Source organism: Geospiza fortis, unplaced genomic scaffold (assembly GCF_000277835.1).
Source record: "Geospiza fortis unplaced genomic scaffold, GeoFor_1.0 scaffold118, whole genome shotgun sequence".
Taxonomy (NCBI): Eukaryota; Metazoa; Chordata; class Aves; order Passeriformes; family Thraupidae; genus Geospiza; species Geospiza fortis.
Genome location: NW_005054380.1, coordinates 1,531,236 through 1,551,016, shown reverse-complemented (window position 1 = coordinate 1,551,016; position 19,781 = coordinate 1,531,236). Strand labels below are relative to the sequence as shown.

The 19,781-nt window shown below is 52.7% G+C and overlaps 2 protein-coding genes across 3 annotated transcripts in view; one reads left to right on the top strand and one right to left on the bottom strand.

Moving 5' to 3' along the window:
* Positions 1-1,154: 1,154 nt before the first annotated feature.
* Positions 1,155-9,604, top strand: SENP2 (SUMO specific peptidase 2). Of its 2 annotated transcripts, none has more exons than XM_031060322.1 (16): positions 1,155-1,211; positions 1,889-2,019; positions 2,251-2,317; positions 2,985-3,063; positions 3,692-3,821; positions 3,948-4,051; positions 4,467-4,555; positions 5,154-5,211; positions 6,234-6,297; positions 6,648-6,785; positions 6,939-7,070; positions 7,422-7,625; positions 7,732-7,811; positions 8,457-8,541; positions 8,785-8,880; positions 9,388-9,604. In XM_031060322.1, the coding sequence occupies exons 4-16, from the start codon at positions 2,990-2,992 to the stop codon at positions 9,463-9,465; spliced, it is 1,332 nt and encodes a 443-aa protein (XP_030916182.1). In that variant the 5' UTR covers positions 1,155-1,211; positions 1,889-2,019; positions 2,251-2,317; positions 2,985-2,989; the 3' UTR covers positions 9,466-9,604. The 2 variants fall into 2 exon arrangements, with proteins under 2 accessions (XP_030916182.1, XP_030916181.1); XM_031060321.1 differs by having other exon boundaries at positions 6,639-6,785.
* A 753-nt stretch (positions 9,605-10,357) lies between these two features.
* IGF2BP2 (insulin like growth factor 2 mRNA binding protein 2) overlaps positions 10,358-19,781 on the bottom strand; it is a 12,357-nt gene continuing 2,933 nt past the window's right edge. Inside the window, exons 6-16 of the mRNA XM_031060309.1 lie at positions 16,203-16,337; positions 15,931-16,053; positions 15,250-15,385; positions 14,962-15,090; positions 14,421-14,444; positions 13,777-13,845; positions 13,395-13,511; positions 13,059-13,133; positions 12,720-12,851; positions 12,319-12,432; positions 10,358-11,896 (exon numbers count right to left, since the gene is read on the bottom strand). Of these exons, the coding sequence (XP_030916169.1) occupies positions 11,801-11,896; positions 12,319-12,432; positions 12,720-12,851; positions 13,059-13,133; positions 13,395-13,511; positions 13,777-13,845; positions 14,421-14,444; positions 14,962-15,090; positions 15,250-15,385; positions 15,931-16,053; positions 16,203-16,337 (1,150 nt within the window). The 3' untranslated portion in view covers positions 10,358-11,800. The remainder of the gene's footprint in view (positions 11,897-12,318; positions 12,433-12,719; positions 12,852-13,058; positions 13,134-13,394; positions 13,512-13,776; positions 13,846-14,420; positions 14,445-14,961; positions 15,091-15,249; positions 15,386-15,930; positions 16,054-16,202; positions 16,338-19,781) is intronic.

Here is a 19,781-nt window from a genome sequence, read left to right as displayed (position 1 = left end):
CCCCTGATTAAACGCAGGGGTTGCCCATGAGGCGGTGCGCAGGTGGGGGGGTGGTTGTGGGGCGCAGACCCCGCTGCTCGCTGGCTGTGGGTCCCAGGTGTTCCCGATAACCCCTCGTTGCCTTTCCGCCGGCACAGGGAGCTGGGCATTTAGGGCAGATGTACTGGGGAGCAGGGCACACACACCCGTGGGGATGGGGGGCTGGGGACACGCCATGGATAAAAGCAGGGTGCCTGCCCACGCCTTACGCATTTTGCTGCCGGGGGCGATGGCCGAAGCGCCTGGGTGCCTGCTGCTGTGTGGGATGTACGGATGGCACTGTGTGCTCTGGGGCTGCTCCGTCCCTTAGTGCCCCATCACAGCGACAGAAACCAGCGAGTGTCTCTGCAAGGAGCCGCGTGTTGTGCCAGTAGTTTGCACCGAGGAGCAGCTCAGAAGGAATTAGCTCTTGGGGAGGAAAAAATAGAAATAGGAAGGTTCTTTGTGCTCTGTTCCTAAAGGAGACGTTTGTACCCGACTTAACGATGGTATCAGCTGGTGAAAATCCTTGGGTGCATCACAGCGACAGAAACCAGCGAGTGTCTCTGCAAGGAGCCGCGTGTTGTGCCAGTAGTTTGCACCGAGGAGCAGCTCAGAAGGAATTAGCTCTTGGGGAGGAAAAAATAGAAATAGGAAGGTTCTTTGTGCTCTGTTCCTAAAGGAGACGTTTGTACCCGACTTAACGATGGTATCAGCTGGTGAAAATCCTTGGGTGGGAAAGGGTGAGGCTGGGGATTGTTTCAAGGGTTTGTCCCCGAGCTGAACGCGCAGGATGCCGGGCTGGATGTGAGCAGGGCTGGCATTCCCACCTCGCATTTCCTGTTCTGCCCAAACTTTCCTTTGCAGCTCAGCGGAGTGGCATGAGCTTGGATGGCTTAGTGACCTCTGGAGTGCTTCTTTCCTGGAGGAAAGAGGGAAGCATTACATATTAAGGCATTTTTGGTGGTAGGAACAAACACAAAGCACGTGGAAGCATTAACAGAGGGAGAAAAAGAGGCCTGATCTGCTTTAGTGGGATGATCAGCTCTCTGGGAGATGATCCTGGGGAAATAGGAAAGCCCCCTTTGGAAGTTGAATTGTGCTTGCAAGACGTTGTTCTGTCTGTTCTTCCCCCAGTGTTTTGTCACCTGTGGAAGATCCTGAGGAGATCTCTGCAAAGAGGCCAAAAACAGGTATAGCCCCTCACAGAGAGGTTTAATGTGCCTGATTTTCCTTGGGTTTGGGGTACCTTGGGGAGCTCTGCGTTTGGTACTTCAGGACTGCTGCTGAAACTGAGGGTGTTTGAGCCATTCTTGTGGCTGGAGGGGGTTTCATGGGACCTGGGCCCATCAATGATGTGTCCCAGTGCTCATGGATGTGGCACTTGGGCACGTGGGGCAGTGGTGGCCTTGGCAGTGCTGTGGGATCAGTTGGACTTGATGCCCTTATAGGGTTTATCCAACCTTGATGATTCTGTGGTTTTCAAACCAAGTGGAGGATGGGAGATCCTGATCAGATGAAGGCAGGAAATGAAGCAGGGAACATCTTTTTCCATCCTGGGAGGGCCATGTATTTGCACCAAGGATAAATCCTGGCTGGGGCAGGGCATACCCCAGCTCTCCCTGGCACTGAGCCCTGCAGGGCAGTACAAAGAGCAGTTTCAGTCAAGGCTGTTGCTGTTCCATGGGGTGTGTGGAGCTCCCTAATTCCTGCTTGGGGGAGTGGGGGTGCTGCTGGGCTGTTGCTGTGTTGTTGAAATGAATTATCTGCTCCACATGGGATCAAGGAGCTGGGCTTGGGTGTAAGCAGAAGTCCCAAGCCCTGTTTCCAGTCCCATTCCTTATGGCCTGGTGGTGTGACATTTTTCCAGAATGTCTCTCTGGGGCTAACAAGGAGCCTGAAGAGGTTTCTGTGGCTGCCAAGTTGCCACAGAAGGCAACAAGTAGAAGCCAGGAGACTGAAGAGAGAGATGACTTCTCCTTCTCTGAGTCTGAAGATGAGGTGAGCAAGGATTTTGAGGGGAGCTCAGGGATCACCTCCCACAATCCCTGCAGGTGTGGGACCCTGTGTTACTAAAGTGGTGCCATCAGTGCCCCTGCCCTCTGCTGCAGCCCCATGGGCAAAGCCATGGGCTCTGAGTGAGAACACAGCTGGCTGAATTTCAGGAAGGGGAGGTACTTGCTTGGATTCACATTCAGGTTATGCTCACTCTGGTGCTTGCTTTTATTTCAGGTTGTGTACATTTCTTCTGACTCTTCATTTGTAGCATCTGCAGAGGATGAGGCCACAACGGAACCTGGTAGGGCTGACAGCAAATCCTTTACTTGTTCCTTTCTCCTGCTGCTCTGAGCCTGGGCAGCTCTGCCCATGCTGGGGGCTGGTTGCTGAACGCAAAATATCTGGGTAGCACCCAAGAGTAGTGGAGGGTGAGCTCTGTTTCTTCCCTGCATCCTGGTATTGCTTCTGGATGGGAACAGGCTCCCCAGGGAATGGGCACAGCCCGAGGGCTGCCAGAGCTCCAGGAGCCTTTGGACAAGGCTCTCAGGGATGCACAGGGTGGGATTGTTGGGGTGTCTGTGCAGGGCCAGGGGTTAGACTGGATGATTCTGTGGATCCCTTCCAACTGGGATATTCAGTGGTTTATTCCAGGATGCCCATGTGGTTGTGGATCCTGGATATTAACTGCCTTGGATGCAGTTCTAGTGTGTCCCAGTGCTGGCTTGCCAGAAAGAAATTGTTGTAAATGCTGATTTTAGGTAGCAGAGCCTCAGAACCCTTTTGTATTAGGTGTAGGCTGGCAACATTCTGTAGTTTACAATATGAAAATATCCTGAAGCAGCATATCACAGATAATATTAGAACTTGAAGGATATAATGAGAGTAATTTATCTTTGGTGAAGCTCTTTAAACTCATATAACTCCTGTTTTCCTGACCAGTTGCTGAGGCTTGTGCTCTTCTCCCACAGACGAAATGCCTTGTGACACCAACCCGTGCTTGACTGAGGAAACACCATCCTCTCTTTGTAAGAGAGTTCCATATCTGAGGTAAAAATCCTTCTGTTTTCTTCCACTTCTGCTTTTTAGGGTTTCTTGCTTTTCACTTTCATCCTTGAGTTTCCTGTGTTGCCCAACATTTGTGTTGGTGTCCACAGAGCAATATTTTTTCCGTGTTCTGGGGCTTCTCCTAGCTGCCCTTCTGAGATAGGTCTTCCGTTATGTTCTTGCCTTTGACCAGTTTTAAGCTTTCCCTTTAAATCCAGACAGTTGATGGACTCAGGAGATCAGAGAAAGATGAACAAGTTCACCACTCTCACCTCCTGTGGTAGGCGGAAGTGTTGAACTTGGGAAGAGGCTGAGACCAGGAATGCAAACAGAAAAATCCCACAACTACAAAATAAAAATTCCCCAAAACCCCCAGAGAATTTCCATTTCCCCAGAGAATTTTCATTTCCCCAGGGAATTCTGTTGGGAAACCCTTCTATGTTTTTCCTCTGAGGGTGTTCAGCTACTGCCACAGGTCACCTAGAGAGATGTTGGAAAACCCTCCCCAACATGGTCCTGGGCAGCCTGCTGTTTCTCCTTGAATCAGGAGGTGCTAATTAAAACCTAATTAATAAATCAGGAGTTTTGAATGTTCTCTTGAAACCATTTCTCCTGCCTTTGGTGTTTGCAGCCTGAGCAGGAATAACCACATCCGAGCTGCTCCAGAGAGCCCTGTCACACCCAGGCCCCCCATTAAGGAGCCAGGTCCCCACTCTGCAGGAGCCCGTGGCACCAGGAGGCCTTTGTGTGCTGCTGAAGAGGTAAAGTGGGGAGAAGGGAATTGTTTTGGCATGAAACAGCTGTGGAGTTTCTGTACAGTTAGGCTGAGACAAAAGGAAGGGCTGGGAATGCTTGCTGAAGTCTCTTTTTTCCTTCCCTTCTGCAAGGATGTTCAGCAAGCAGAAAATAAGAAATACAAAGAGCTCTTGAGTCTGTTCAAAGAGAAATATTCTGGAAGACTTACTTCTCCACGGTCAGCAAGACTCAACAAGTAATTATGAGCAAAATAACCCTTAACTTTCTGGTGGTGAGTTTGTTGTGTGTGGAAGGGGAGGAGAATTGATCTTTCCTACTCTTAGGGCTCTGAACAGAATCAAATGTAATGATTGAGTCTCTTTCGGAATAGTGGAGACAGAAAAATTGACTCTTGTATGTTCAGTATGCCTGAGCTGAAAGTGGCCAAACTTCTGGATGTAAACTCCTCAAAATGCCCTTTGCATCTTGTCATGGAACCAGTGACAGCATGGCTCTGTTAAGGATTAAACAGCCTAACTTTGCTTTATATATTTCTGTTGCTTTCATTTAGCCAGTTGTGTACAAATAGCCGTGTGCTCTGCAGTGAATTGAGGTGCACTGGTAACAAATCACCTGTAAAAACTCTGTCCTTTTCTTCTGCTACACCAAAGAGTTCAAACCAAGGAACCAGGGATGACTGGGAGTCCCCTGAAAGAACAAAAACCCAGAGGTGCCTCTCCACCTGTGCCAGGAAGGACCAGTGAGTATCCCCAGGGCTGCTCCACTCTGTTGGTACAAGTCCAGCCCAAACAGGGCATTTTCCTCATTATTTGCTAAACTGAGTTTGTGAGGGTTTTACTGAAGGGGAAGAACTGGTTTAAAATGGTATTTGAGAGCTGTGACTGTGCAGTTTGTAGCTGGATGTGACCCCACTGCACAGGAGAAGGTTGTAGTACCTGTTTTACCTGCTTTTTTGTACCAGAGGAGGGGGATATTTGACTCTGCACCCTCAGAGCGGCACTTTAATCCCTTTTTAATGCTAGACAGGACTACTTCCATAAAAGCAGAGCTTCCAAAACAAGTAAACTAATTACTTGTATGTTTAATATTGTCCCAGTTTTTTTTTTTCCCTGTTCATTACTTAAATATTTTTTCATCACTAACTCTTTTATATCTTGGACTTTGTGAGATGATCATATGGAGATTGAAATGATTTCTGAGCAGGTGCCAGGGTTTGAACTTCTAAGTTGAAAATGCTGATGAAACATCTGTGATGTCACCCAGAAACTGAGAGCTCTGTGCAGCTGCTGGAATGGGAAATCACCTCCCTGTTCTCATATTGCTGCTTTTCCCTGCAGGTGTCAAACATGGGGATGTTTTCAGCCCCCAGCTGCCTCAGAGGGGTGTCATGATCAGGTGAGAGTCTCTTCTAACCATGGCTCTTGTTTCTTTTGGCTCTGTCAGCCTCCAGAATCCCAGTCCTCTTCAGTATCTCAGTGCTGGGGGAGAGGAGCAGCTGGTTTGAGGAATTGCTCACAGCCAGTTGTCCCTCAAATCTAGCTCTCCTGTCACAGCTGGGCAGCTGTGGGATGTGCTGGGTGGTTTTTGGGAGAAGGAAGTAAGGGTGACAGCCCAGGTTGTCCTTGGGTTTGCAGAATCTGTTTTTTCTCCTGAGTGTCTTTCTGCCACACCATTAATGAGCTGGCTTTACATTTCCAGTGGATCCTGAGCAAAAGGAGTAGGGAGCTTGTAAAGCCTGGGGATACTGAGGCAGTTTTTGAGGCTTGCAGGATGCCTTGGGTTAGAATGGATCAAAAAGGGAGCATTGCTGTCCCTCATCAGGGGCCAGTGGACTCCGTGGTGGCAGGATGGGAGTGCAGGAGTGAAGGGAAAGGGGCTTTTGGCTGCAGCTCCAGGGAGGGATTTTGGTGTGGCAGCTTGGTGCACTCCTCTTCCTCCCCTCAGAGAGAGGTTTGGTTGTGGCAGGTGTGGTTTGGGGTGATTTTATCCCTGTTCTCTCTCCCCCTTAGACACAAGCACTCTATTGAGCTGTGCATTTGTCCTGAGTTAAATTGTCATTGTCCCCTAAGCTCAAGGGAAGAGAGGAAATAACTGGTGGAGTGGCATTTGTCACCAGGAGATCACAAAGCACTTGATACAGGAAGTGCTGGTTGCTTCCCTGTTTTCCAAAGATTAAAACTGAGGGAAAAAAAAAAAAAAAGAGTTTGGCACCTGATGGTGGAAGAAAGTTTGTGAAGCTTCCAGCTCTTCATCTGTTCTGGTCTGGCTGCTGCAAAAGGAGTGGGGAAGGAGACTGAGATGTTGTCATGTGTCAGAATCAGCCTTGAAAAAGCATTTCTTATGCAGAAGGTGAATTTTGGAGAATTTCATGGGGCAGTGTGGATATCCAGCTCACTTCTCTCTCTCTTTTCTCACAGCTACTACACACCACCAGAAGATTCTCGTGGACAGGGAAAACGAGAGAAACGAGCTGCTTCAGTGGTAAGCTTGAGTTAGTCACTACTTCACTTGGTTTTCTGGAAAATATAACTCACCTCTGCTCAGGATTGAGATCCAAAATAAAATTTGAAGGGTGGAAATCAGGAATACTTACCTTGATCTCAGCTTGATACCTGCATGTGGAGGCTTTGCTGTTAATCCAAGCCCAAGGAAAGCCCTGCTTCTCTGGGCACAGTTGGAATGCAGTCACCCAGTCAAATGTCACTTTGGGGATTGCTGCTGGGATGTGTTTACACAACCCCTTGCAGTTTCTTGCAGGATTCTCTGCCCTGTCCCCCAGCAAACCCCTTGTGCTTCTCTCTGATTTCTGTCCTTGTGCCTAGCGGGGCCAGCGTGAAGCCGAAGTCCCCCAAAGAAAATTATTCCAGTTCCATGTGACACCTGTCCTGTCCAAAGACCTCTTCTTTGTGGACAGTGAGCCACTGCCATGCCTAGAAAAGCCAGGAGATGATCTGGCTCCACTGACAGAGGTACCTATGCTCAGCAGCAAGCCAGTGCTGTGGCTGGTTCAGCCTGCAAGGCTCCTTGCTCTGGCACTGGGGCTGCACTTGGAGCCTTCTGGAGGGCTGGTGTGCTCCGTGTGCTGTTCCACCAGCCCTTCCCCACTGAATCCTTTGTTCCAGGCCATGGAGAGTGAGATCTCTGCTGCCTTTGACAGTGGTGAACCTGAGGACATCCTGAGCAGGGCCTTCAAGCTCACTGTCACCCGTGAGGACATCTGCACCCTGCAGCCCCTGGGCTGGCTCAATGACAGGGTATGGATCCTGCATTTCCTGGGAAATCCCCCCTCCCTGGGCACAGGAGTCTTCCAGGAGCTCCACTGCAGAGCCCAGAAATAGCTGTGCACTCCTTATTTTGGGTACTGTGTGGGCTGCTGTTTCTGGAAGCTTTCACTTGGATGATGCAGCTCCCAGGAGTCAGTCTGGGCTATCAGAGGTGGGTGTGGGGGCTTTACCCAGCAGCACAAGTCCTCCAGTGTGAAATTCTGGGAGCAAAAGCTGCCAAGCTGGAGTTTTCTCAGCTCAGGGGTGGCCAGCAAGGACAGGTTGCTGTCTTTTTAATTTAGTGTCTTATCTCACATCTCACTTTGCCTCTCTCTGTTCCAGATCATGAATTTCTACATGGGTCTTCTGGTGGAAAGAAGCAAGAAGGAAGGATATCCAGCAGTCTATGCTTTTAATACCTTCTTTTATTCCAAGCTGAGCTCTACAAGCCACAAGGGAGTAAAGAAATGGACTAAAGGTGTGGATATCTTTGAGCACGATGTCATATTGGTGCCTATTCACCTCAGAATTCACTGGACACTGCTGGTGAGTCAAACTGGATATTTATTTAGGGGATGGGGAGAACAAAACTAGCAAGCAAAGTCCTTTAGTGTTTGGGGTGTGCTTTGTCTAAGTTACCTTTTAACCCCAGGTCGTAGACCTCCGAGAGAAAACCATCAAATACTTTGACTCCTTGGGACAGAAAGGAGACCACATTTGTAAAACTGTCTTGTGAGTAGCTGCTTTTTTTATCCCTTCTGGTTGTTTTTGAGGCCTTTTCCCCTCCCCATGTGAAGTGTTTGTGCCCCTGTCCCATGGTGCTCCTCACTTTGTACATCTTCTGTATTGAATCCTCCAGAGTGTCAGAGGTACAAGTTTTCACAGGTGCTGCACATCCTGACATGTCTTTGTCACTAAAAACCCTTCATCCAGCAGCTTTGTAGGATGAGAGCAGCCCCACAGAGACAAATCCCAGAATCACTGAGGTTGGAAAGGTTCTCCAGGATCATTGAGCCCATCCCATGACTGATCCTCACCTTGTCACCAGCCCAGAGCCCTGTGCAGACCCTTCCTGCCCTCCACATTTCCACCCAGCTTGGTGTCACCTACGAGGGCACTGAGGGTGCCCCAATCCCCTCATCCAGGTCATGGATAAAGGCATTACACAGGGCTGGGCCCTGGGGAGCCTTGCTCACAGCCCTCACTGTGTCTCTAAGATGGGAATTTTCCCTCCACATTCCTTAAATCCTCTGCTGTGAGGGTCCTCTGGCATTTCACTGCAATTTATCTTCCTGACACCTTTCAACAGCTTTTGTTGTTGTTGTTGTTGCCCTAAATTAGGGAGATGAAAAGTGATTTTTGTGTTGTTTTCAACAGAAAATACCTGGAAGAGGAAAGCAGGGAAAAAAGAAACATTGAATTGACTGCTTCTGAGTGGACTCTTCACAGCATGGGCACAGAGGTATGGGAGCAATGCCTGGATTTGGAATGGGAGCTAGAACTCCTGTCACAGAGGATTTAACACTTCCCAGGCAAGCAGAGGGAGATGATGTGCAGTTAACTGGGAATGTTCCTTGGGTTTAGGAGTGGTAAAGGGATTATGGAAATAGGTTTTTAGGAGTAGGTGTGGGTAAAATGTATGCTACAACCAGATTGCTGCTCTTTCAAGACAGATAAAAATTCTCCATGTTTTTGTATTCCTCAGGAAATCCCTCAACAAAATAATGGAAATGACTGTGGAGTTTTTGTTTGCAAATTTGCTGATTTCATCTCCAGAGACAAACCCATCATCTTCACCCCGGTGAGAGGGGGTGTGAACAGCTCCAGCCTTGCCCACACCCATGTAGGAGCCAGGGAAGCTGCACAGCAGCTGGGGCAGGGGCTGAGGGTTGTTCCTCATGTCTGATATCTGCTTCTTGGGCAAGATCATGGAATCGTGGAATCCCAGGGTGGTTTGGGTTGGAATGGACCTTAAAGACCAGCTCATTCCAATGCCAGGGTGCTGCAGCCAGGGGTTTGGGATATCTGGCCTTTGTATCTCTTGGTGAAATAGGTTTCTCCCTTGGAAAACCTCCCCCTGGTTTTTTTGCCAATTATTTGCCAATGTGGTGATCTTTAAATGTCCCTGTAAAGAAATGTGGGTGTTTGTTGGGTGGCTGTGTCACCCTGGTGTGAAACCCACCTCGTACCCAACTGGCAGGTGCTCAAAGCAGCTTCTCACTCAAGAATTCCCTGGGTGTTAGTGGAGATTTCCTGCCTCTTTCTCCCCTGGCTTCCTATGTGATGGATTTTTCCTGTTTCTTTTCAGGAACACATGCCTTATTTCCGCAGGAAGATGGTGTGGGAAATAATCCATCAGCAGCTGCTGGGAGACATGCACTGTTAGGAAAACACTGTTCTGTAAAAGAGTAGTATTTATTTCATATTGTTTAGGTAAGATAAGATAAATATTAACTTATGTAAGAGCCTTATTGTATGGGAGGTTACTTGTTAATAGAGTAATTTATTTTTTAATTGAAAACTGATCTGCTGTCTCTGTGTGATTTTTAACTTATTCCCCATCTGAAGAAGAACAGGGGCTGTCTCCTCCCCTGGTGGCTCTGGGGACATCCCTGTGCCGCTCCTGACCCGAAGACCCACAAGATCCCTGCAGAGGGGCTTTGTCTGTCTCTGCTTTCACTGATTGGTTCAGTCTGGCACAATCTCGGGGCAGATTCTCCAAAGGACAAACAATTCCAAAGACACTCATGTTTTATCCCTACAAATAATTAATCAGGGATAATTAATCTTCCCTGAGGATGCAGAAGATCTGAGCATGAGGACACAGCAGCTGGGAATATTTTTGGTGTCCTTTCCCCCTTCCCTTTGGTTCCTCCTGTTTGGGGCTGCAGTTTTGACTGTCCCAGGTGCCACCAGAGCAACATTCCCAGTGCTGGAGGGGTGGGAGGGAAGAGCCTGGCTCTGGGGCTCATGGTGGGGGGGGGTCCCTCATTGTGTCACCTGTCAGCATCCCAGGCAGCCCCACCCTGCCCCCAAAGGCCATCCCAGCCCCATTTGGTGCCTTTCCCCACTGGATGCTCCATCCAGGGATGTGCAGGGAGGAAGAGGTGGCTTCATGATGGCAACACTTCCCAGGTCCCAGGGTAAAACTACACCTGGCACTGCCTACAACCCCCATCCAGCCCTTCCCTCCCTGGCAGCAGGGAATTGGGCACCAGGGAGGAACTCCCAGCCGTGACCACCACAAGGGACCCCAAAGAAAGCAACAGAGAGCAGGCTCAGGCTCTGGTTAGCTGGATATATTTCTCTTTGTTGGTGTCTCAGGTTGGTTTTCACAGAACACTTTGCAGTAGAGGAAAACGCGGATTCGCAGCCCACGGGAGCGGCGCTGGCACCGGCGCCTCTGCTCCCATCCCTGCTCTGCCCATCAGCTTTCACCTCTTCCATCCATCACTTGGATTTGCTTAAACCCTTTTTTTTTTAAATTGTGTTTGGCTTTTTTATTTTTCCCTTTTTTTTTTTTTGTTCTTTTTAACCATTTCTCAAGCTTTCTCCGAAGGAACAGCCACTGGCTCTCGGCTTGCAGGAGGCTACGGAAGAGCTCTGGGACACGGGGGACGGTTTCCTTCTTCCACCTCGCAGCTGACATGGTCGAGATCATTTTTCCAACTCGGTTTTTTTTTTATTACAAAAATAAAAAAATGCTCCAACTATCAGTTTTACAAGGCATACAAAAATCTCTAAAAGGGCAACACAAGCGCAAGGTGCTGAGGTACGAAAACCTGAGGTAGTTTTTCTGTGTGTGTGTGTGTGTTGGGAGGGTTATTTGGGTTATTTTCCATTTGAAACCAATTTTGCTGGTTGGGTTTTCCAGCCCTGGGCTGACAAGCTCTTGTAAATCTGGTTTTTTTCACCCATTTCCCCCTCCACTCCCTGCAACAAGGATCTTTTCCACAAAGATCCCAGTCCAAAGGGGGCAGGGCTGGTGCTGCCCATCATTTTCCAGGGATGTCAGTGCTGGGCAGTGATGGAGAGAGGGCAGACAGAAAGGGGGGAAAGAACAGATGCAAACCCTGCTTTTGGAGTCCAAAGCAAAGAGGAAAGGGTGTGTGAAGGAGAGGAACAATTCCTACGCGAGGAATCTTGCCTCCTACAGGCCCTGCTCTTCTCAAAGCCCTTCAGAAATTGCTTTTTTAACACTTATTTAGTATTTTTTTTCCCTGCTGGCGATCCTACAGCTCTGCTCTACGGTGCATTAGAGAACCAATGAACCAGCTCCTGCCATTAAGCCTCTAGAAAAGCCTGCTTTTGCTAAAAACAAACAGCCCCCCTCCCCCACAAAATTTTTAAAAAGTGAGTTAAAAAATAAAATCAACCAGCTCTTAAAAATCGGCGTTAGTTCCGTTACTGATATATTAATTCTAAATTAACGAGCGCCGCGGCCCCCCCAAGCCAGGCGAGCTCCTGGGGGTGGAATGGGCAGGTTTGGGGAGAATTCCAAACTAAAAACCACCTCTCTCTGCCTGTGTTAGTCCGACTGACTGGCGGGGGAGCGGCGGGGGAGGCGGTGGAGTAAGGCGGAAGCTGCGGGCTGGAGAGAGCCCCCCGTGCCCCGGGCTGCCAGCCGGGGGGCTCGGGGGTCTTTGGTGTGTCCCCTGACCTGCTGGGGGCCGGCGGTGGCGGCGGGGGGTTACATTCGTCGGGCGGTGCTGGCGGGAGCCTCACTTGCTGTGCTGCGAGGCCGCGGCTCCCTGAGCGTGTTTGTGCTCCTGCTGCTTCACCTGCTGCACGATTTCCCTGATCTTGCGCTGGGCAGTCTGGGAAGGGGGCAAAAAACAGGAGTAGCAACACCAGAGCTGAGCCCCCACCAACCCTACGGCACCACAATCCTACAGATACTAACAGCAGGCCAAGCATGTGATTCTGTGATACTTTTGCTTTGCTAAAGCAAAGGTTTGGCTGTTCTTCCATCACTCAAGACTTTGGGGTGTCACCATGCCCTCACAATCATGAACCCAGCCTGGTTAGATGCATCCAGGTGGGATGCAGGAGCTATTCCCACCCTGTGTCCAAGGCACAGATTTTGGCTGAATCGAGCCAATCTTTAGTTTTAATGCAGCCATAAACCCCTTCAGTGCATCCTGGGTGCACAGAAACAACTCAGAGCAGCTTAGGTGATGCTGTGCTTGGCAGCTTTCCTCAAAGTGGGAATGCTGGGAGAGCCATGGCCAAACCTTACCTGACTGGCAAAGAAATGCCCAATGATTTTGACGACGACCTCCTCGTTCTCGTCCGGGGTTTGGTCTCGCGGCACGATGACTTCTGCGCTCGTTAAGTTCTGCAGTTCATTCACCTGAGCAAACAACAGAGAGCCAGGTTTTGCTGTGGAGGAGCCAAAATCCTCCACTGCTGGTGCCACCCCAGCTCTGAGCCAGGACATGGCATCAGGCTGCTCACACCCTGTCCCCTTGGGATGGCCATCCAAGAGCCACCACCAGGACAAAGGGACTGAGACATCACTGACACCACAGAGCACCTGGGCAGAGGTGATGGGACAGATAGGGGATTGATATGGGATGGATGGGGGATGTCCAGCCCTCTATTCCCAGGCCAGGTGGGACCCCACACACTCCCACCTACCGTCTTGCCACCTTTGCCGATGACACGGCCGGCGGCGAAGGAAGGCACCTTGATGTGTGCTTCGAGCTTCACTTCTTCTTTTGGGTTAAAGAAGTTCTCCTCTTTCAGCTTCCCAAATATTCGTCCCTGGGCCTGGAGAGGGCACAAAAGGGACATAGAGGTGGTGGGCAGCATCCTGGAGGTGGCCTGATGTGCCCTTCATTCCCACAGGCAATGATGTGATCCCAAAACTGTGGTCCCAAGCTGAGAAGCCCTCCTGGCATGGTGGGGACCAAAGGGATGCTCTCACCTTGCCCCTACCATGTCCCCAAGCCAGCCCCCACCCTGTGGCCATCGTACCTTGAACTGAGCCTCAGGTGGCCCCGTGATGATCACCATGCGCTCGCTGGCATCTGGACCTTCTGCTGGGGCAATCTGCAGAGGGATGGGAAGGAGTGTGAGTATGACCCCTCCTTTGGCAAGACCTTCCCTGTGTGGGACACCTCCCATGCAGGGACACCCCCATGCAGAGACACGCCTCTACTCGAGCAGTGGTGACAATCAGGATGCTGCAGGACTGGGTTTCTACTCATCTAGGGAGCAAAACCATTCACCAAGGGCTCCCTTCTCAGCCCTCAGCAGTGGGAAGGGAAACTGAGGCACAAAGCCCTGTCCCAGCCCCTCAATCCCGCTCACCTTGATGGAGGCACCAGCAAACCGTGCCAGCTGCTTGATGTGCTGCCCCTTCTTCCCGATGATGGCCCCCACTGCCTGTGTTGGGATGAACAAGTTCACAACCTCCTGCTCCGGCAGCTGGAAAGGGCAAGAAGAGCCAGAGGGTCAGGGGAACAGCTGGGCTGGGGGGCTGCTTCCCCCTGCCAGCACCCCAGCCTTGAGGAGGTGGTGGGCTGGGTTGGGCTGGGCTGGGTTGGGTTGGGTTGGGCTGAGCTGGGTTCTGTTGTGTCAGGCTGTGGTCCTGGCACACATTCCCTGCTTTTTGCCTGCCCTCCCACAAGGTGCCCAAGGGAAAACCTCATGGCAGGAGGTGCCAGGGCACTTTTGGGGAAGGGAAACTTACAGGATGCTGATGGGGGAAGGCTCCAGCTGGGGGGGCTCCATACAGACTTGACAGATAGGCTGAGGAGCCCTGTGGTGGGAGAGAAAACGAGGGGCAGTGACATCAGTGATGTCCTCAAGGTGCCAGCCCATTCCCACACGCCCACCCCGACATGGGGAGTGTGTCACCACCATGAGGGACACGAGGGACACAGTGACCACCCCTCATCCCCTGAAGCCCCTCCAGGAGAGCATAGGCACATCCAAGGATGAGCCACAGCCCGGATCCTGTGCCTGTGGCACAGCACTGGGTTGGGACGAGGATGGGAGATCCCAGTTAACCCCAGTCCCTCCCCACTGCTGCTTTTTTGGCTTTGTCCTGCTAATATTTTTATCAGAAAAAACCATGTCCTTCTGGTCTCACCAGGGGGCTTGAAAAAGGCCCCACAAAGCTCTGGGGTGAAGGACCCCACACCAAACACTGCCCTTCAGGAGACCTGTCCTGCTCCTCTCCATCACACCCCACATAAATAATTCCCACAGCTGTCTCCCAAAGGTTGTGCATACAGGCACAGCACCCTCCCTCCACAGGCTGAGAGTGACCAACCAACCCTCCTGGAGCCCTCCAGAGCCACCACACATCCCCCACATCCTCCCAGCACTCACCGTCCTCCTCCGCCCGCTCTGCTGCTGGCATTGCAGGGAAAGAAAACAGCACAGGTAAATTAACCCACAGCTCAGAATAAATTATTTAGGGACCAATGGAGGCAGCCCACAGTGCCTGAGCAACCTGGGATGGACCTTCTCCACCAGCACCTTGGCCATCCTGCTCTCCTGGCACTGCACCATCCCTGCCCACTGTCACCTCAGGCCAGTGGTGGGCTTGGGGTCAGGACTGAAGACCACCTACATGGTTTTTCCAGGCTCTCTTCAGAGACAAGCACCCTTGGGACACAGCCAGTCCTTAAAACACTGGTGGAACCCAGCTCAGCACAACCCAGGGATGCAGGGATGCAGCACAACCCAGGGATGCTACTGATCTTCTCGGCGGTTGCCACCTTCATTCCCTGTCCTCTCCACTTTGCTGCTGCAATGAGCATCCTCCCCAGAATGGCTGAGAGTCAGAGATCCCCATGAGGTGGCTCCTACAGCTCCAGTGTCCACCCAAACCCAACAGCTCCAGGCACCAGGAACACGCCACACTTACTGCAAAGGGGTGGTAGGGGGTGGCAGCTGCAGCCCCCCGGGCCCCGGGGGTGGAGGGCAGCATGGACAGCCCTGTGGAGAAGATGCCCAAAGCACTGAGGTTCAGCCCTGGGATCAGGTTGGCCTGTTGCTGGGAAAGGAAAGAGACGGAGAAAGGTGTCAAAGGCGGAGGAGACTGGGCTTCTCAACACAGGCATGGGCGAGGCCCAACCCTGGCTGTAGCATTGACCTCCGCTGTGAATTTCTGTGTGGCTGAGGGCTGGGGAGGCACGGGGAGGGCTGGGCTTACATTGACGGCCACCACGTCGCTCTCGTAGGCCTCGCGCAGCTTCTTCATGATCTCCACCTCGGCGTTGGAGCAGGCCTCCGTGCTGCCCTTCACCGTGATGGTGCGCTCGGGGTTGTAGATGGTCAGGTCCTGCAAGCTGCCCCATGGGAAAATCCATAGAAACGGTCACATCCCTTCTTCAAGTCAAGGAAAACCCCAGGAAAACTCAAATCACAGCCGAGGGTTCTCCATGGGACAGAGTGAGAGCCACGCGCCCTCTCCCTGCCCGACATCTGGGATTGGGAACATCCACCTGGGATAGGGAATGCACACGGGAGGGCACAGCTGCTCTGTTTTCCAGCTCCAGCACTGCTTGTACCATGGTGGACAGAATGGGGTAGCCTGGTGCTCACCAGGACTTCACTGAATCATTGAATCATGGAATGGTTTAGGTTGGAAGGGATGTGAAAGTGCAACCAGTTCCACCCCCTGCCAGGGGCAGGGACACCTTCCTCTAGACCAGGCTGCTTCAAGCCCCGTCCAACCTGGCCTGCAACACTTCCAGGGATCCAGGGGCAGCCACAGCTTCTCTGGGCAATCTACCACCCTCACAGGGAGCAAATCCTTCCCAATATCCCATCTAACCCTGCTGGGAAGGCAGGGTGGGAAGCAATTCCCCCTGGTCCTGTCACAGGAACTTACGGGGAGATGGTGATCTTTGTGCCCGTGTCCTGCTCAATCTTCTTGAGGTTGCGGCCCTCCTTGCCAATCAACCTCCCCACCAGGCTGTTGTGTGCTAGGATTTTCAAGGGAATCTCTTCTGCTCTAAAATGGATTAAGAAAAAAATAAAATCTAAAGGTCCAGCCGGTCAGGCAATACAGAAATCTCCAGCCAGAGGTGCTAAGGATGTGTTGGAAATAAGGACCACCACCATGGTGTCCCACCACGCTGCGGCTGATCCAGGAGCACTCACGATTTCGTTTCATCAGCCTCCTTCTGCATGATGTCCAGGATCATGCGGCACGCTTCCGAGCACCCCTCTGGCGTGGCGTGGATGGTGATGGGCTTCTCAGCAGCGCCGGCGTTCTCCTTCCGATGGATGTCAACCCTGCGGCGAAACAACCAGCAGAGAGGAGCCCCTCAGATGGGTCTGGGGTCACACAGAGGATTCTGAGAGCTCAGGAGCTGAGAAAAGCTCATTTCAACACTTGCTCAAGCTGTGGGGTGAACCTGGGTGTCAGCTGCATCTACCAGACCCTGGCTCACGCAAGCCCAGGCAGTGTTTGGTTTTGGGCGGTTCGGATCGGATTTGGACCACGTTCGCCTGTAGGACCCGAGGTCCTGGAAGCTGAGGGGCGTCACAACATCAACCAATGCACAGAGGGGGCAGAACAAATCCTCAACTGGACAAAAGCCCTGAGCAACCTGGTCTATCATCATCATCTCTGCCGCCAGCCCCGCTCAGAGCAGGAGACAGGATCAGAGGCCCTGCCGAGCTCCGCCTCTCTCTGCACAACACCCGAGGCTGTCCAACGTCCTTGGGCACAGAGAGCACTTACCCGTGGGCAGCGTCTGTCTGTCCCGACACGGAGGCACCCGGCAACAACAGCGCTGGTACTCACGCCCTTCCCGGGGGGACCAGCAGGCGCCCGTGCGCAGCGGCAGGGACCGTGCTCTACTCCTCTGGTCCTCCCTCAGCTCATGGCGGGAGGAGGCACGGCCTCCCGCTCGCTCCTCACGCTCAACCGTACCTGGCAAAGCCCTGAGAGAGAGGGAGAGAGGAAAGCAGGGTAGGAGACTCCCGCACCTCGACCACGCGCCTTGGGCAACAGGGGGAGGAACCCTTGTGTCTTCTCCGCGTGATCCACGCGCTCTTCCCGCCGGAGGGTGACGCCGTGCTGTGGCCATCCTGCCATCGGCCACCGCCTTGGTGTCCCTGCCACTGCTGCAGCCAGGGCCAGATCTTCCGAGCAGGTGTGGCAGGGGCAGCTCAGGCACTCTGGAACACTGCCAGCGCTCAGCTCCGACACGGCACGTCCCCTCCAGCCACATCTGCGAGGTCCTGTCCCAACGGGATCATCCAGGGCGCTGCTGCACGTGCCAGGCCGAGGGCTGCGGGGCAGAGTCACCACACAGTGCCATGCTGGGGTCCAGGTGGGTTTGCACAGGTCAACTCTTCAAGAGCCAGCACGTTGGAACACGGAGGGTGGAAGGGGAGCAGCTGGGAGAGCCTTCCCTGGGAGAAGAGCAGGGCCAACCCTGCCTGCTCCAAAGGGACCCAGAGTGGTTCCATCCAGCACTGAACAGGGAGGGAAGACAGCGCGATTCCCTTCACAGGCTGCATCTCTCCTGATCTCCCGTGGCTTCAGCTGGTGCTCCCAGCCATGGAGCTCCCTCAGGCTGGCCCGGAGGATCCGTTCCCAGCAGGTACAGGGACACCTGCTGCCACCTCTTTGATGGGGACAGGGTGAACACGTCATGACGGCCGCATGAGGCGATGACAGACCAGGTTAGGGTGAATTGATGAGGAATCCCAACAAACCCCACAGATGGGACCCACGAGCAGCTGAGGCTGGTGGAGAGGAGAACATGGCTGAGCCTTTGTGCCAGAGGGACCAAGTGCCAGGGAAGCGCTGACTGGAGGCACCGAGGTGACGAGGACCTTGGACAAGCCCCAGAAAGGGGCACAAGCCAAGTTCCTGGCTGACCAACCCATCCCATGGGATCACCAGGTTCAGGATGATGAGCACAGGAAAGGACACATCTCCCATCTGGATGTGTGGGCACGAGCTCACTTGCCAGAGAGATGGGGTCACTGATTTCAGGCACGTCCCACCCCAGAGAGCTGGAGAAGGGAGAGCTCTGGAGCTCCCAGCACATCCCAGTGCCACTGCTGAACTGCTCCATTCCAACAGGAGGATGGAGAAGGAGACTTTCAGTACCTTCACCCCATCACCAGGGGCTGCAGGGAGGGACAACCAGGGCTGGGGGGACAGGGTTTGCCAACGGTGCAGCAGGAAAAGCCTCCAAGAGACCTTAGGGTGGGCTGGGAATGCTTCAGGAGTGGCTGCCATGAGGGACAGCCCTCTCCAGGAGGTCAACACAGTGTGCCTGTAGGGTTATCCTGGTCCCACGGCTGCTGGGTAGCCATGATCCTCTCCTCATGGAGCTCCAAGGGCTCTGGAAGGTCACCTGATGGGGTGGGCTCTTGGTCTGGATTTCTTCATGGAAAAACACAGCTCAGCCTGGGGACAGTTTTGCCTCCTGAGGCTCAGAAGCATCTCTGGGATCTCTGTGAGTGGAACCAGGGGTGAAATCCAACGTGACCAGAGGAATCCAGAAGCCAGCATCTCCCTGGGGAGGAGCAGGGGCCGGGCAACAGGATGTCACCCTCAGATCATCACTGGCAGATGAGGGTGGCCTGGGCAGGGACAGAGTGTGGGATGACACCCAAAGTGAAGGACAGGAGCTCCTGTGGCTGCCTGGGATGGATTCCTGAGGTTCCCTTCACCCAAGCCTGAGCAGAGGCAGTGCCTCACTGCAGGCAGGGCAGGAGAGGGCACAGCACTGAGCAGGACCTTCCTCCATGGCCCGGGTCTTCAGGGCAGGCACGCGGAGCCACCCCACCAGGAGGGACAACTCAGGGGCAGAAACTGCTCCAAGCAACAGCATTTGGTTCCATGGCTGGGAGAAACTGGCACCTTCCCACGTTCCTTGCTAGGCTCAGGGCTTGGAAAGGGCAAATTCCATTATTGGGTGGTGAGGATACAGCTATACCTGCTGCTCATGCCACCAGGACTCACCTGGAGAAGGGCTTGCAGCTAACCAGGATCTGCTCACCAGGCCACCAGGTGAGCAAGCCAGGCTCCAAGAGCTCCTCTCCCTGCTCCTCTGCCCCCTTTCCATACAAACCTCCTCCTGCCGACCCAGCAGCAGGGTCTGGCTCGTCTTTCTACCTCCAGCCACACTACTACCAAAGATTTGCCTCTAAAAACTCCTCTGAGAACTAGGATGCTCTGGGACAGGGCTCCTACGTCCCATGGGATCACCAGGTTCAGGATGATGAGCACAGGAGAAGACAGCTTGGGGTTAAACACAAACACGCCTGGGCAGGAACAAACCATGCAGGAAAACCATGCAGAGAGTGAGCAGTGAGATCAGGAGAATAGCAACAAGAGAAACATGGAAAACTTTGGCAAGACAACCCCACTTTTTGGGTTTTTTTTCCTTTTTTAGTTCAAAAATAAACACGTTAATAGCTAAAAAAGGCTTCAAACAGTTACAAAGCCCATCCTTCTCGTGGCAATGCTCCCACAGTGTCCCTTTCCCCTCAACATCTCTAGCCCATATGGGATGCTGCAGGATGAGCAAACCCCGTAAGAACCAAGACCACTGCACTGAGGATTCACCTTTAGGATTTTATCCCCAAACTTGCCATTTCTCCCTAAAGCCTCATCCCATAAAGGTGTTCTCATGAGGCTTTAGGAACTCATTCCAGGCTTTTTCCAGTGTGCATCCCCCTCCTGCAGCACCCAGACCACCCTGGCCAGCA